This window comes from Ctenocephalides felis, unplaced genomic scaffold, assembly GCF_003426905.1.
Source record: "Ctenocephalides felis isolate EL2017-DRISC unplaced genomic scaffold, ASM342690v1 CF-g0.4_SCAFFOLD_01604, whole genome shotgun sequence".
Classification (NCBI taxonomy): Eukaryota; Metazoa; Arthropoda; class Insecta; order Siphonaptera; family Pulicidae; genus Ctenocephalides; species Ctenocephalides felis.
Window position 1 is genome coordinate 56,632,024 of NW_020537758.1, and position 18,720 is coordinate 56,650,743.

At 29.4% G+C, this 18,720-nt stretch overlaps 1 protein-coding gene across 1 annotated transcript in view; it reads left to right on the top strand.

Annotated features, from left to right (window-relative positions):
* LOC113373958 overlaps nucleotides 1-18,720 on the top strand; it is a 471,407-nt gene that overhangs the window by 445,316 nt on the left and 7,371 nt on the right. The window contains exon 14 of the mRNA XM_026614222.1: nucleotides 16,838-16,929. Coding sequence (XP_026470007.1) covers nucleotides 16,838-16,929 — 92 coding nt within the window. The remainder of the gene's footprint in view (nucleotides 1-16,837; nucleotides 16,930-18,720) is intronic.

Genomic DNA, 18,720 nt, shown 5'->3' on the forward strand with positions numbered 1-18,720 from the left:
ATAAATGGTACACAGCTACATAAACTATTGTTATGCTTGATACTTTATAATACTCAATAGCCATCATAAACGAAAAACATGTAGACTTCTTCTAAAATTCCAAAAGTGTCCGAGATATATTTCTGAAAAAGATACATCTTCTGTATGATTACTAAAGCTGTGATGCTTTGATATTTTTTAATATTTATAAAAATGCAGATAATTATTATGTTAAACAACGCATAAATAAATATTGTTTTCACAATTTCACTTGTCATGAAATTGTGTTTGAAAAACTTGATGTAATTAAAATAAACAACAATCATTGATTGCTTGTTTTTTTGTTAGTTTTTTGTTGGCGACACAGTTTTATTCTTTGAACAGTTGTTGTATCTGTCTTGCATATAAAATTAATGTTCATTTTAATAACCTCAAAAATATATAGATACCACGAATAATACAAAGTACTTTAATAAACTTACTTGTCTTACACTCATCGGCTTTATCATTTGCACTATAATTATTTATGGTATTTATGGGATAAAATATTTTTTCGATTCAGACATTTTTTATTAGATCAAGATTTGTACTAATATTTAATCTTAAAATGTAATGACATTAAACACCGATAAATGAACAATATGCTTCACGATTTTGGTGACGTACGCACGTATAAAGTCACGCATACAAAGAAGCCTTGCACAAATACGACGCACGTATAAAGTCACGCATACCAAGAAGCCTCGCACAAATACGACCAATCACAATCGAACCCGTATAGAGATATCACCGAGAGCGAATGACGAATCATTGGCACTCGACCTTGCCGTAACTCATTTTCGTTGCATTTCTACGGATTTACACCCATGTCGCGCCTAAAAAAATTTTACTTCAATAATATAATATTTGGATATTAACATTTTGGGTTATTATTAATGATATATGGCAGAGTAATTGGTTGACAAGGAAGCAGTATATTTATGTCGCCCTATTGCCCTGAGATCTACAAGAAATAAATTATCTTCATTCGGGTCCACGTCAAATATCGTTAGATTAATATCATGCAGAAACGTAACGCATATGGCCATCAGCGAAGTGCTCCATTCTCCTGTTATTATTTTAATGCACTCGGTGTAGGTGCCGAGTCGTATGTTATTATTTTACCGAATATGGGAAGTGTAGAGAACTAAACTAACAATAACAATAGCCAGGATATTATACGTCGCAATGCGGCGAAAGCAACGCCTATGAGACAGGAATTATTTCACTTCAATTTGATATAAAACAGAGTTATTTCAACGGTCAGAAAACGAAAAATTGAGCTGCCGTTTGTAGAATTGAAAGGTATCTCATACATTTGATGATGATGAAGCAGAAGTCTATGTTTTATAAAATCCAAAAATATTATTTCATTATTTCTTGTCGTTTCGAGTTATTCTGAATTTTTTGAGACCAAATTTATAAATATTTTTTGTATGTACATGAGCCTATCAATAAGTTTGGCGAGGGCATTCAAGGATTTTTCACCTTGTGACTCAGGTTTTTTTAAAGGCAATATTTATCCCAGATTTTGATCTTTTGTCCCAGATGTCCCGGGTTCTCAAAAAGTATAGGTTCAAACTGAATCCTTGCAATAACTTGAAAATAAAACTAGTGGTGCATGGCATTGTGCTTTAAGGCAAATTGCTGGAACATCCTGTACTATAATTAAATACTCGACAAAAAAATCAGTAATTATTAAATATTGATCAAAGATTAATAACAACTGTTATAAATATTTTCAAATAGATAATTATAAATACTATGTATTTTATCATGCCTGAGGATATATAATATTACTTACGTTTAAAATAACGCATATGAATTATACATACATTTTTAAAATGAATTGTAAATTCAAAATTTATATTTAAAATTTAAAACTCTGTATATTTTTGAAAATTTGACACAAATGTAATTTGTTTGAACCGTACAAGTAAACTTTAAAAATTAAAAAGCTTGATATGGAACCCAAAAAACTTGTAGCAACATTAGCACTCATTTTTTAAATCTTTATAAAATATCTGATAAATTGATTAATATATTTCTAATGATAATTTTTGACCGCCAAATATCATTTCTTTCTTACTTTTTCCTCCTTTTTCCAAAAGCGCTGGACCTGCCTTTCTAAAAATTTAATCAGTTCTATATCTTGTCGAAACAAAGAAAATGTTTTTTGAATTACTCGAATCGGGTACTTCGTTCTTTCAAAAACTGAATTACCGTTTTTGCCACTTTTTGCCTCGTATCTTCGAAACGGCTAGACCTGTCACCGCCAAAAACTAATCAGCACATTTGTTCATCAATAGGCATCGAATGTTTTTTGAATCATTCAAATCGGTTGTTACGTGCGCCCGAAATCGTGGACAAAAAATTGTATCCAAACAAACACAGGAACTCTCTCTCTCACACATACACACACATACATCATTTTTTTCTAAGGTGTTCTAAAGTGTGCAAAAATGTTTAGAAACCTTTAAAACGTAAAGATATTTCATTTTCGATTTTTTTGCGATTACTATAACTTACCCTACGGAAAGTTAAATACAACTATCCATCAAAAATTTGTAAATGGCATAAGGTAAAAGACCCAGTTATTGACCCTGGCCCAGTTTCTGACCTTTTCAACTTTTTTTGGAATTAATTAAAAAACTATACATTTAATGTGAAAATAAATTTTTCTTAATTGACAGTAATTTATTCTATGCCTCATTAATGTCAATTAAAAAAATATAAAAAATATTAACTAAATAAAAAAAATTTTTTAAACCAAAAGTGACTGTGGAAGCCATTTTTTAGCTTTAGTCTAAACAGTTTATGTAAGGAGCTACGACAATTGAGTTCGTGCACTAATTATGATGTAAGTACGAAAATCTAACTAAAAATATACAAATAAGTCAATAATTAATTAAAATTTATTTTAAAATATTTATAAAACAAATTAAATTTAGTTTTATTACTGAAATTTGAGGGTCAATAACAAGGCTCAATTTTAAGTGTATGTCGCAGTTGTTGACCCTGCAATTCTAACCTTCTAAAAGCTAGGTTATCTGTCACATGTTTTTAGTCACTTGTTCATTAAATGTAAAAATAATAATATTTATTGTTATCTTATATTTTTTTTACTATTTTTCGTAGTAAAGTGATAAATTTACATTTAATATTCATTGGTATAAATGAAAGATTGTATTTAAATCTTGTAAATACATCTTTTAAGTGATAAAATTATTAATAAAAAAGTGTCAGTTTTATCAACGCTTAAATTATGACTGTTTTAGTTTACTAATATTTTTATTATTATACAATTATACAATTACAATTAATTAAATGAAAATTAGAAGAAGAAAAAGAATTGAAAAAAGCTGAAAGGTCCAAAAATAAAGCCATCAAGGAGGCAGAAAAAATAATTAAAAAAGAAAAACTTGAAGAAAAAAAGAAACAAAAAGCTCTTAAAATAAAAAAAGTCCAAGTAATTTAAATAATTAATTTTAATTTTTTTGTTTATGTAATATGTTATAACAAGACTTGAACTATTTATACGTTAAATTTTAACAAACTGTATATTTTTAGAATAAATATATAATTTATTTATTTTAATAATAATTTCAGTTTATTTAAAATTAGTAAGCACTTCATAACCTAATCATGATTAAATTTGAGGGTCAGAAATTGGGCTACGGTCAGGGTCAGAAACTGCCACACGAACAATTCTGAGGGTCAGAAACTGGAGCTCTTAATGTCATTTTTTAAAACGTCAATTTAAAATATAAATTTAGTTCAAATAATTTTTTTATGCACATTACTTTATTTTAAAAATCCTAAACTAATAGATAAAATTATAATTTTCTTCATTAAGTTAAGTTTTATATTAATTATTATAGTTTAACCTCCACCGTCACTCTAAAAAGGTCAGAAACTGGGCCCCTTACCTTATGCAATTATATGAAGCAATACGTTATGAATGAGAAAATTTCCGAATACAAGTTTCCAAAATCGAGATAAAATAGCCTTTCACAATTATAAGTCCTAACGTTTCAAAAATTCTAACTTTTCAAAATTATGAAAACTAGCCTTTTAACTACCTCTTTTTCAATTTGATTATGAAAAGAATTGAACAGAATGTTATTACAAGACTCAAAAGCAAAAAAAAAACATACAGATAATATCATGAATAAAAAAAGAGTATATATAGCATATAATCAAATAGTAACGTTCTTATTAGAAGTCCGCAATTCTGATTTAAAATCAAATTATTTCATTAAAAAAACTTTTTATAATATCCTTAAATATCATTTTTATTATTTTAACATAATATTTAAGTGATTTAGCAGGCTCCACCCCACCGTCCCGGAATAGCATCGCTAAAAATTGACGTTCCGGCTTTGACTTAAAAAATATGGACGTCTCACTATTATTGACTTTTGTCGTTAATATTTTCTCAAAAACCGCTACTTAAATTTATATTATGAAAATTTAAAATTCATTTCATATAACTCGGTACGGATTCCCGTTTTATGCAATGATTGGTCAAGTCGTTTCTTTATAATGAGCAGAAGGTGCAAAATTTTTTGTATACATTTTAGACAAAAATTCAGCACAGATTTTAAAGATTCAATAATTGTTCGAACGATCTTGGTAGTGAATTACGCTGATTGGTTTTTGGTAAAGATCTGGGTTGTTTTTTTCCTATATATTATTCGACAGAGATGAACTTACTTAAAACACTTACTAAAGTAATAAAGCTCTACGACAAGTCGCTTAATTTTGATAATTTCTTTCAAAGTTATAGAATTTTTTAGTCAATTTTTGACCTTTCGTTGTCCTTCACTCAAAACCTGCTGGACCGAGTTAAAAAAACTTGAAAGCCATTCAATTGATGAATAAGAACTTGTAATGTTTAGTATTTCGAGACTATCGACCGAGCCGTTTCTTTAGAATAAGCAAAAATTAACTTTCACTTTTTTGTAAAAAACTCTGGACCAATTTTTAAAATTCAAATAGCATCATTTGGAAAACGCACAAATTGGTCGGGTCATTTCTTTTTATTTGATTGTTAAAAAAAAAAGTTTGATTGATTTATTGTAAAAAGCCTTGTATAGCGATACAGTATCTAATCTCAATCTATATACTAAAATATAAAAAAATACGACAGTACTTTAATTATAATGGCCTACAACAATGGCATACACTTTGCAATAAAGTTTAACATAAGAAAAAATGTTAATTGATATAGATGAGATGCATGAATATTAATGTTATTTCAATTATGAATAATACATTCAGATTATCACATATTTTTGCCATGTAAAAGAAATATTTATAAATTATATAACGTTCAACATTGAAATTCATATTCTAAATTAAATACGCTTTTCGTGTTCCAGACGCAGTACTATAGAATACAAATTCTCCTTTTGTGAATCATTTTTTGCTTTAAAATTATTTTACTTTGTTGGAGAAAAATAATTATCTTCAGGCGGTAAGAATTCATTTTTAATCTTTTCCAGCAATCATTTTTTCTTCTTTCTTGAGTTTTGATAATGACGTTTTCACGCTTCAAAACTATACGTTGTATATAACAAACTTGAAGTAACCAAATTATGTGACGTAATAGAAAATGTTACAAAGTCTCTTCATAAGGCGGAGATCCAATTATAACATTCTAATGATTTGCCGTTTTCGAGAACGCCGTTTTCATCTTTGTGATATTAAACGAAAACAAGTAAATAATATACATAAGTTTATACATGTAGAGACAAACTTTTTAGATATATAAGCTTTATATATTTTGGTTATATAAGAGCAGGGCGGGGGCATAACGGTGCAATTTGATTTCAAGCAATTGTACTATGCAAACCAATCCAAATAACATATATATATATAAAAAAACAAAAACGAATGCAGCTATCTAACTTAGTAAAATACCTAGTCAATTCGTCATTGTACAACTATGCTTATATTTTTCAAAAAATTGTAACACACGGTAACTCAGTTTTTAGGAGAACGGAGTGTACGATTTTAATAATTCAAAAAACATTTTACTTTGTATTGGCAAGATGAACAGCTGATTAAATTTTCATGAAGGCAGGTCTAGCGGTTTCGGAGATCTAGTGAAAAAAGTAAAAAATGCCATTTGGCGGTCAAAAATGATCATTAGACATATGCACATAAAATTATCAGATATTTTATAAAGATTTTAACAATAAGTATAGATGTTAACATTCCTATGTGTTCCGAACCCATCTTTATATATTAGACGGCGACGCGGCGCTTCGATATTTCGTCTCTATGCAGCTAAAGCAGTACGATTGCTTTGAAAAAAAGTTCAGAACTTCAAAATATTTCAAAATAAAGAAAGCATTTTCTTTCAGAAAGTCTTTCTTCCTAATTTTTTTTTTTCAAAAATTTATAGTTTCTCAAACATCTATTTTTTTCAAAATAATTTTTTTTCAAAAATGTTAATCTTTTTAAAAAAAAAATTTGGTACGGGAAGTTCCACCAATTTGCCTTAAGACACGATGCCATGCACGTAAGCTATTTACTAGTTTCTTAAGTTTTACACGTTTAGGGGTCCTTTTCACCCAACCACATGTAAGCTATTTCAGGGGTTATAGAATTAAAACTCTTGAATCTAAATTTGAATATGTTGAAATGAACCAATATATTATAAAACAATTAAATAAAGTATGCTTAAAAATTATAACAAGGAAAAAAATATATTTGGTTATAAATAACCATAAATTTGGTGGCCATTTATCTTGTTGGCGATGGCTGGTTACATATGTTTAGCCATCTATTTTAATGTGCCAAAACGCGATAGCAGTCGCTTTATCCACGATGCCAAGCCAGTTTAAAAATTAAAAATAAAAATTCACATATTTTCACGGTTTGCAAATTAAAAACTCAGTTTACAAATAAAAAATAAATGGGAAATATTAGTCGCAGCATGTCATGGCATAATACTCAGCGTACATCATGAAGCGATGTAACTGGCAATGAGCACATGATTCGGGTTTATTGAAAAAATAGTTTTTGTTTTTAGATTTAATACGGTTTGTATTGTTTTTAATATCTCACTAATTGACTAATGGATGCTTTCACGTAAACCTCTCATTAACCGTTAGAGTTATTTAAATGATAAGGTGATTAATCAAAAGGTTTTTGCAATAATTTTTATAAAATTTATTTTTATATTATTTATTTTAATGATAGAGATTATGGTCTAACAACATTTTGAAACTAGTGGTGTGCATGTCATCGTGCCTTAATGCAAATTGCTGGAACTTCCCGTACCGTAACGAAATGTTCGAGGAATATTAAATGTTTTCAAATAGATTATTAAAAATAAATACTGTAACATTGCCTAATATTTATAAAAATTATATAAACTGAATTGCAAAGTTGAAAATACTTGTTTAAAGTATATTAGAACTTTAGTCAGAATTAAAATTAAAATCTGAATTATTTTCGATATACAAAAAAAATTGAAAAAATGAATTAAACAAAAACTTTTTTACCCCAAAAGCAATTATTTTGTTAAAACAAGCTGGAAGTTCTTTGAATCATTCAAATCGGACGCTTAGTTCTCTCAAAAATTGCTATTTTTTGCACATTTAGCTGTGCATCTCCGAAAGCGTTAGAAATCGAATGTTTTTTGAACCGTGGACGGTTGATTCGTGCGCCCGAAAACGTGGACGAAAAATTGTATCTATACATACATACACACACACACACATCCATTTTTTCTGAGGTATGCCTAAATGTTCAGAAACCTTCAAAACGTCGAGAAATGTAAAAATTTCAATTTCGATTTTTGGACGATTACAATAACTTACCCTACGGGAAGTTAATACGACAGCTGTAGGACTAGTCATTTAGTTTTAAAAATTTATCAAAGTTTGGAAAAATTAGTAGTAGTAGTTAAAATCTTACTTTTGTCGAAGTTTCATCAAAAATTTAAAATCTGTTGAACCGATTTTAAAAATTTAAAATCCATTCAGTGAAATTCGATAAACACTCGCTTAGGTTAGTTTTAGGAGGCGATTGGCCAAGCCGTTTCTTTGGAATGAAAAATGAAAGTATAATCATTATTAAATAATTAAATAAATATTAGTAAATTAAGTAAGCAAGTGCTTGTGCACCGTAATACAATTACTAATACTGATATTAGTTTGATCCAACTATATATATTTAAAATCGTATTGATTTTTTTTAATAAATTATATTTCATTAATATAAAATTGCAAAGTTTATCTGAAAAGGTTAATCCCAATTATTATTATTATTAGTATTATTGGTACTGCTTTGCAACACACGCAGTATTAACTGGTACTAAATGGAACTATGGGTCATTTTTTTACAAACCGCACTCCTTCATATTTTAGAGAGGTCTGAAACATTTTTTTTAATATACCATAAAACTTTTATAAAATTATAAATAAAATGGCAGATCTTTTTATCCTCTATCTGACCCTTTTCACCCCGTTGATGGAAATAGCAGGAAAAACATATTTCTACAATAATGAATTAGCTGTAAGTTTTACTGAACATAGTCAGATAGTTGTTTGTTGGATATGTGGTATTTGTTATGATGTAATTGGTTTGGTTTTCCCAATATAATTGCTCAAAGTTAAATTGGCTCTTAGTACCTTATAAAAGTAGTACATACAGCAAAGATAAAGAAGTATTTTACATTACAAAATATAAAGATCCTTGTTCATTTTATGCGGGGAACTGAAAACTCACTTGACGGAGTCGAATGGGTTGTGTGCGTTTGTAAAGGACAAAACTACTTATACAAGTGGCAATATCAGAACGAGATCTAGTATCTGTTGTGAACATTTTTCTTCGTTTTATTGCTAAACGGCTCCTAACTTCCACATTGTTGAAGTGATCTCAAATTAGCCGTCCGTTATATAGAGGTCTCGAGTGATCGCCTAGAATGAACACTAGACCAAATGATTTGGGCGTGTGAAGCGTTTATGTTCGCCTCTATTTCTCTACAGTCATATTCCGAATCGAGTCTAGACCTTCTCTTTCGAGTTTTATAGCATGATTTGTTGCTTCGAGTGAATTTTATTTGTCTCTTGCTTTGAAATTATTTTGTGGCTCGAGCCAAATTCCTACGAACAGCCATAAGTATTTAGTTGCAGCAGCTTTTGTTGATTTGAATGGTAACTATTTTTAACTTCCAAAAATTTTGAATGAAAATTTATGCATATCTTTGCGTTTCAGAGGTTACTGAATATTTTGGCATGCCTTAGAAGAAATGTGTATGTGTGGATTCAATTTTTCGTTCACGTTTTCGAGAGCACAACCGATTAGAATAATTCGGAATACAATTCTTATTGATAGGCAGACGTGGTGATTAGTTTTGGTAAAGGCAAGTCCAGACTTCTCGGAGATCCGGAGCAAAAAGTGCAGAAAATGTAAACTCGTTTTCGAGAAGTGGCATGATATACTCAGAATGAGTATAAAAATTAATCGGTTCATATTGACGCGAAGAGGTGCTGATTAGTTTTTTACAAAGGCCGTTCCAGCCGTTTCGGAGATAGGGAGCAATATGTGCAGATAACAACAAGAAAACGGATCATCTAATTCAAAAAACATTTTCTCTTGTGTTCATATTGTAAAGAAATGAATAAGAAATAATTTTTTTTAAATATCTAAAATTATTCGTATTTCAATTAGATTCAAGCTAAAATCATTTGAAATTTCTCAAATATTTCATTACGGTACGGGAAGTTCAAGCATTTTGCAATAATAGTTATTATGTGTGTGTGTATGTAGGGGGAAGTTCCCGAGTGACGGACACCTAAGGTTATTTATAAATAAATAAAAAAATATTTTACGAAATGTTTATTAAATTATGACTTATATTAGAAAACAAAGTTGAAAATCAAACTAAATTAACAAAAATGCAACTTTTGCTAAAAAAATAATTAAAACTATCAATCAAACTTTGGTAACAAAAAATATATTTTTAAAAAGTGGCACATAGTACCGGACATTTCAAAATAACTTGCATTGAACACAAATGTAGCCATCTCCACACTCTGGAATGTCTGCACATATGTGTTTAACGAATATTCTTAGATATTGCAAAAAAGTCAATCTTCATCCACCCTTTTGGCTGGGTCACACCGATGCTCTCAGCTAAAGCATTCATCATAAGCTTTTTATTCTTTGACTAGGAAATACGAAAAATGGGGTATGTAGTGACCGTTAGCACTCATACAGAACAAAAATAAATTACATCAATTCTCACAACAAATATTAATATGTTTAGGTACTGTCCGGCGCTAAGGAACATTTTCGTTCATTTGGTGGTACCTATTAAAATTGTTTAAAATATCTGATAATATTCTACCATTTTATGGATAACAATCAAGTACTACTTTTATATTTGAATGCCACTCAAATACAAATGCATAGATATTCTACAATTACTTATATTGATATTTAGATGACGCCGTGATTTTCGCCTAAAACAGCAAACGGTTGCTCCCGACGGGGCCGTGTGCGTCACATGCGAGACTTGGCGCGTGATCCTATATCTGTATGCCCCCCGCGCCCCTATCATTTGTATTTTGAAATGGCAAGATTTATACTAGCTTAAATAATAAGAGTGTCCTGCGCTAGTTGCTGTTCGGCGTTACGGGACTTTTTCAACTACTTTTATAGGGAAGGGCGGGGCACTAGGATCCAATTTGAATTTGAGCAATGAAATTGAAAAAACCAAACCAATTACAACACAACAAATACCACATATCCAACGAACAACTATTTGACCATGTTCAGTAAAACTCACAGCTAATTCATTATTGTAGAAATATGTTTTTTCTGCTATTTTCATTAGCGGGGTGAAAAGGGTCAGATAGAGGGTAAAAAGATCTGCCATTTTATTTATCATTTTTAAGTAAAAGTTATATATTAGTTGCTATAAAAACTAATTTAATTTATTTTTTCTAAAATTGTCTTTTTTAACTTATTTCACATTTTTATATACTATACTTATAATAAAAAATATATATGTGATATTTTAGAAAGGAGTGCATTTATATAAAAGTGTACAAGCTTGTTGCAATTTTGAACAGTATATTTCTATTCCAAGCAAGAAATTATGATTAAAAAAATATTGTAAGCAGCAAAAAATACATATTTGTGGTGTATTTTTATTTAGAAGGTAGTTTATTCATTTGTAAAGAATTTAAGTTGATTGCACTGACATCAATTCATTTAAAGTGATTATATAAGTAGTTTCTAAGTTTGCTAACAATTAATTCATGAATGCAAGTACTTATCAATATTAGCTTTTAGTTGTTCGAAATTAGCATCACTAATTCATCATCTACGAACAAAGTTGGTAGTTTTCCTATTACCTCGCTTGGATGGCTTCTATAACCGTCTTTATCGTTCAGTTCTGTCGTCAAGTTAGAAAATTAGCTTCTAACTTTCCCAGAAATAGCATCGTGTTTAGAGGTGGTTAGGATATGGTAGTGAAATATGTCAGGTTCCCATTGTTGGTCTAAGATCTAAAGTTTGTCTAGAAAAATATATTACTCGTATAAAATACATGCGAAAGGTTTTGTTTATTATTTAATAATTATTTAAATTTTACACATTGCAACGTAAGCCATATATAAATGTTTATCAGCCTAATCGGAAGCAGATTTCATTTAAATTAAATTCGCACAATTGAAGATTCAAGATTTTGATATATTATGTTTCTAATTACTAAACCTATATTAATTATATACTTAACAACCTCTATGTTTTCTTCTGTGCAGCAGAACTATAATTTAATAATAAAAGTATAAGAACTTTCCAATTAAAATAATTTCGTAATATTCTAGATAAGAAGATTTTCATTCCCAGCTGTTCGATAATGAGATTTTATTTTATGCTATTCGCTGCAAAATGAAAAACAAACATCATAGAACTATACCTCGCATATAAATGAAATAATATAAGAAGATATATATATATATATATATATATATATATATATATTTGAATAGTCTTGAATTTGATGTTAATACAATATATTTAATTTGAGTTAAAAAGTCGGGCGTTACATCAATAAAAATAGTATGAGACTTTTTAGAAATTTATTTAAAATCCATACGTTTCGGCTAGCATCTTAGCCTTTATTCAATTTAACTATAAAAATGAAAACTAAATAGATAATATGTAAGACATTTCACACATATATATATATATATATATATATATATATACATTTCACACACACACATATATATATATATATATATATATATATTTATTCTTGAGTGTTAATTTACAGCAAATCGTCGAAAAAATATAGAAAAATAAAAATATATATAGGGTACAGCGGGGTTTAAAGGTGCGCGGATTAAATTCGATATCTGAAAAACCAGTTATTAATTTTCAAATACAACTATATTTGAAAGTAAAGTGAACAAGATGTATAACCAGTTATAACCTTGTTTCTTTCTTTTTGGATTTAAGCGACATTCCATTACATTTCTGTTAGTTGTTGAGCTACGATTTGTTTGAATCGAATTCAAAGAAAATTAGTTTCTTGGAAAGAAAAATTAATATTTGAGGTCTGCAAGGGACAGGATTAATATTAAATGTAGATAATAAAGAGATTGGGTTTTATACTCCTTATCCTGTTAGAAATGTATTAAAATATCTTTGTATAATTTAGAACAGGGTTGATCCTTAGGCGTTAACAGTCAATTTTGAGTTAGATCTAACTGTTTTTTTTATATAACCACTAGAAAAGCTTACTCCTGGTTGGGGTAATAAGGATCAACTGTACCTTTACTCTGGCAAAGGTATAAAAAGTAAGAAATAGCAAATAAAAAGTAAATTAAGTTAAATACAGCAATTTTACACCATATGGATTATATAAAAAGTTATGCCAACTCTGCTGATGAATATTTCTGACAAAATACTGGATCAGGTTATTTTCAGCGTTATCTCTGTAAAAAATGCACCCATGAAATTTATATTTTGCATTGGTTGAATAATGTAGCTGTTATTTTTCAAAATTTCTTTGTAATTATAATTAGACATTGAACTTGTTTGTCCAGGATTCAAATGGGACCAGGTTACAATTTTTTTAAAAACAGCAAAAAACACATATCTCATTGTAGCTGGGATTGATCATAGTCAGATAATTGTTATAATTGATATGTTATTCACAACATAATTGCTCAGATCGAAATTGGACCTTTGTGCACCGCCCTCACCCTATATATAATTCTTGCTTTACATTAAGCTACCCTAGATGGATATCAAACCAGGAATCTCTTAATGGAATCTCATAGCATCTTCATTAAATTTATTGCATATAAATAAATACTAACTACTTCTTGGTGTAATAAACGAGGTTTAAATATAGTGACCAGAAGTCACTCCGTTTCATTTTTTATTTTCGAAATATATTTGAAAATATTGAGTGTACTTGAAAACGTTTGAGTTGTCTTGTATATGTGTGTATGTAACACTTATGTGTGTGAATGGATTCTTTGTACTATTAAGCTCTGTGGAAATATAAAGGAGTGCATAATTCTTATTAGAATGCTGACACAAAACAGTCGCGAAAATACGTTAATTGCCTCCGCGTCACTCAAGAGTTGATGCGAGATCTTTTTAAACCTAATTGGAAACTTCTGTCATGGTTGACAAAGCGACGACAAAATTCAAGTCAGAATGTGAAATATAATTTGTGCACAGTTTATTCGTAATGTTAATGAAAGTTCTATATGTTTTATGTGTGACATACTGATATTAACATTTGGTGAATTTATTCATTAACTAGATGACCCGACAGACGTTGTCCTGTACTTATGTTTATAATTCAAAAGTCAATTTTTTTTAATAACCTTTACTGATATTTGTCAATTTCGTAAAAATTGACACTACAGTCTATACCGAAATGTATATACACCAACCCATATGGATCTTAAATGCACAACTGCTTTAAATAAAATGATGAGTATTTGCTTTTTTGAAAAACATTATAAAACATTTTTTTCTTATAATTAGTTATTTTATCGATATCCGAAGTTATTTTGGAAAAAATGAAATTACACTACTGAGAGGGATGTCATCCCCCCGGGAAATGGCAAAGGGGTCTAAATTATTTTCACTTTTGAACTTGAGAGTAAAATAAACTTAATTCCAAAATTTCATACAAATTGGAGCACAGTAAAAAAAATTAGACCCAAAACGCTCTATTGACTGAGTAAATATTTCGTATCCGATGGCAAAAATATGAAAATACTAACGTTTGTATGTGAAAACTAAAAGGGCCGTTTTTAGGGTTTTCCTGACAATTATTTGATTTTTTTTGCAGTAAGAACCATCCTTGACTTTAACGAACATTTAAAAAAAATAGCCAAATTGGTCCAGGCGTTGTTGAGTTATGTGCTTACCAACACATTTTGCGACTTATTTTTATATTATAGATAATATATATTTATACTAGTTAATCCGACAGGCGTTGTCCTATACCCACGTCTATAATTCAAAAGTTCAATATCCTATCCTATACTTTTTGATATCCTATTTGATGTCCTACCTTTGTGCTTCGTACATGATCTTAACTTAAGCAGTATATAAGAAATTCAGAAAAAAATAATAAAGTATCTGCAGTAAAAGTATAACGACACACTTGATTTTACGACACAACAAAATTGCTTCAATAATTTAGTCTATAATTTTCTAAAGTACATTTTTCTTATTTCTTAGTTCTAAGTCTAGGTGAGTTAATTTGTAAAATTTAGTTTATATGTGCACTCTTCAATCTAGCTTTAGTTAAATATTCCATATTCAATGCCAAACAAATGAATTTTTGGCACATGAAACAAAATTCTAAATCATTTTTTTTCAGTAAGTAGAAATATTTTTTATATTGTTAAAAGTAAAGTAAACCGAAATGCGACATGCATAAGTTTAAAAAAATAATGTATATGTAATTTTGGACTTATTGCGTTACCGAATAACATAATTTCATCTGCCAAACCATATACTGTTGACTGTATCTCATATTATTTTAATTTCTGGCACATCTCAGCTGCTTTTCGACAATAATAATGTAGACATTATATTTTTCTTGTATATTATATTCTAATATTATCGAGACTCATAATTTCAGCTAGTGAATTAACATTTCTAGCAGATGACAGTTCAAATCCTTTCAATGTCAAACAATGTTGAATGATTTTTTGTATTTTTTTCTATTTATTTCTATAAAATTACTATAGTTGCATCGTTGATTAAATCTTAAATATTCCCTTTTACAAACTCTAAAAAGAATTATCAAAATCCGAATAACGGTTTAGGAGAGGTATCAAATCACCCGTACAGAAGAATTTTATATATAAGATAAATGTATGAAATACTAAAAAATATTATCACAAGTATGGTTACAAATACTCTAGTATTTTTACCCTTTGTGAAAACCAAGTAGAACTCATATTGATACAGTACTCCCCTTTCAGTGACTATGATTCTGAAACACATGATATTCTGCTTTTTAGTAGTTTGCTACTTACTGGTAGTGGACGTTGGTTGTTCTTTAAAATGAAGATTGTTCTGAATGAGTTGATTATTGGCTTCATCTTTCTCTGTCCTGTATAATATAGAATTGCTGAAGTCATTTTGACGAAAAATTGTATCCGCACATACATACACAGACATGCACAAACACACATACATCAATTTTTTAAGGTATGCTAAGGTTTAAAAACCTTTGAAACGCAGATATATATAAAGATTTTTATTTTAGATTTTTTTTGCGATTACTAGAATTTACCCAACGGTAAGTTAATAAAGATGAGAAAATACGTGTATTTATTTATGGTAAAATAAATTGTAATTGTATTGTTTGTGTAGGAAATTGAAATTATATGATATGATTTAATTGTACTTATAATGAATGTTTAGCAATGATAATTGAAATTATATATGATTTATTTATTTTACATTTCTTAATATATCATTATAATATTCATATACTTTGTGAATTACGAATATTGATGTACTGTGCATTAGAGAAACTTCTTATTAAAGCACACATGTCTATGAAACTGCAAGGTAATCAATCAATCGATTTTCATGTAAGAAATTCTGTATATTTTATATTCTGCACTAGAAATGCTTTGCGGTTCATCAAACTTCTAGAACAATTTTACTTCGCAGAATATTAAGGATTAAAATTATTACAGATATATATGGTATATTAATTAAAATACTCTAATTTTTCATTTACCATAATGACTCCTCACAGAAAAGAGACACAGTGCATTGAATACACATTTGCTACAATTGTGATTGTGATTGTGTCAATAATTGTGATTTTTGTTAGTTTATGTTTCCGTTGTTTGAATAAATAAAAACAATACCATGGTGTACACTTTCCATCTTACATACTAATGGGCTTGCTTATGAACGAATTTGGAGCGACTGTACCTAAATCAGAGGTTCCTGGTTCGATTCAGCTTCAAATAGGTTGCTGTCAAGCAGCAGTGACAACAATTTTATCCTGTTTCCATCACTTAGAAAAAATGGATAGAAATATGTTTCCAAGTTAAAGTAGCCTTTATCCGGTATTGCTGCATAATAATAATAATTTATCATACTGAGATAGGACAACTGTTTGGGTTGCCATCTGTAGTACCGACTTGTATCAAGAATAGTATTAAGACAAACTAGCACATCAGCTTATAGCACTCTTAAGTTCAGATTGCTCTTTAAAATAATATATTATATAAACCACACTAACAATTTATTATATTTTCAATGCATATTTTATATATTTTAGATAACATTGACCCACCTGTCAGACCAGCCGCCCTGTTCTCAACGAGGGACGTGGCTATGCTGGACAGAGCGAGGCAAGGAGATCGCCATGCGGTAAGAATATTATTTTTTTTTTCAAAATTTCAAATCAGTTTATTATAAAAATGGGCCAGCGGTGGCGATATCGGTTAAAACGTGGGCTAGCAACAACTAGTCCCGGGTTTGCTGGTTCGATTCCCGCTACCGCCGTAGCCCGACATCAGGCAACTTTTATGTCAAATTTCCACTTGAGGTTATAGATCTCAAATATAGCCTCAAGTGAAAATCGCTTCTTGTGGTTATAGTTCCATATATATAATAGAAATGTCAGCAAATAATTCAAATATTGTTAATTAGTCATAACTGGATTGGACAACTACTGGGTTGCCATCCATTCAGAAATCCATGTAATTAAAAGTCAAAACAATTACTGAATGTCCGAAGTGTGACTTATTAAAATTAAAATAATAATAATAATAAAAAAGTTTATTATAGAAATAAACTAAATCTTATGTTTTCATATTGAGTTTATAAACAAAGAATTCAATTTTAAAACACGATTATTAAATCCTATTATATGCTGATGAGCAAACTTAGCCTCGACTTGCGGAAGAGATTGATAAAGTGTTATGTCTGGATCAATGATATCTGTCGGAATTATCAATGTTATCTGTACGGATCAGAGACATGGACTTTGAGAAAAACCGACAAGAACTATCTGGAGAGTTTTGGAATATGGTGCTGGAGGCAATTGGAGAAAATAAAATGGTCTGACAAGATAACAAATGAAGAAGTCCTGAGAAGAGTGGGTAAAGAAAGGACTCTACTGAGCGCGATCCTGAAACGAAAGGGAAACTGGATCGGACCCTTTCTCGGAAAAGAGTGCCTTTTACACGACGTTATTGAAGGCAAAATAGAAGGACTGAAAGGATTAGGAAGAAGAAGAATGCATATTGTTGCTGACTTACGCGAAGAGAGGAATTACAGGGAACTGAAAGCCGAAGCACAGGACCGGGGAGCATGGAAGCAGATGTTTGGAAAGAAATATTCATAAAAACGAATATAAAGTGATTGATGGCCATGAATTAAGAATGATAAAACGGTGAAGGGAATAATAAACTAGGGAGGGGAAGAAAATCATTGATTTGTTGTACTCTCGTACTCTCATGCCATGACCCTGTCTACGGACAGACTACTATTTATTAGTATTATTATATATTGTTAGATAATTTAGCTTTCTTTTTGTGAATACATTCCTGAATCTCTTATTTTTTAATTAAAGTTCGCTAATTATTGACTTTCCGAAGTAAAAGTTTGCATTCGCCAGAAAAACCGAATTTTTAACTTTGTGGTTTTCGATAATTTAAATCATTCTGAATCATTTGAAACCTAAATCGCCAAATTGTAATCTGTGTACATGTGAGCCGATTTTTTGACATATTCTCAAAAATGGCTAAATCGATTTCTAACATTAGATGAAACTCGATCAGGACTCGCACTGCTTAAATTTTTGATACGGTTGAACCGTTTTTTTATAATTATAGTTGTCTTTTGTTTATATTATAATAATAATATAATATACTATAATTCAGTTTTGAGTACATTAATATCAAGTATTGATGATTTGTGTGATAATAAAATGAACTAGTCGTGTAAGGCAAATTGCTGGAACTTCCCGCATCGTAACGAAATGTTCGAGAAAAATTAAATTTTCAAATGATTATTATAAATATTGTAACATTGTCTAATATTTATAAGAATTATATAAACGGAATTGCAAAATTGAAATTACTTGTTTGAAGTCAGAAACTTAGAACATAGAAAACTTAAAAGTAGAACTTTAATCAAAATTGAAGTTAAAATCTT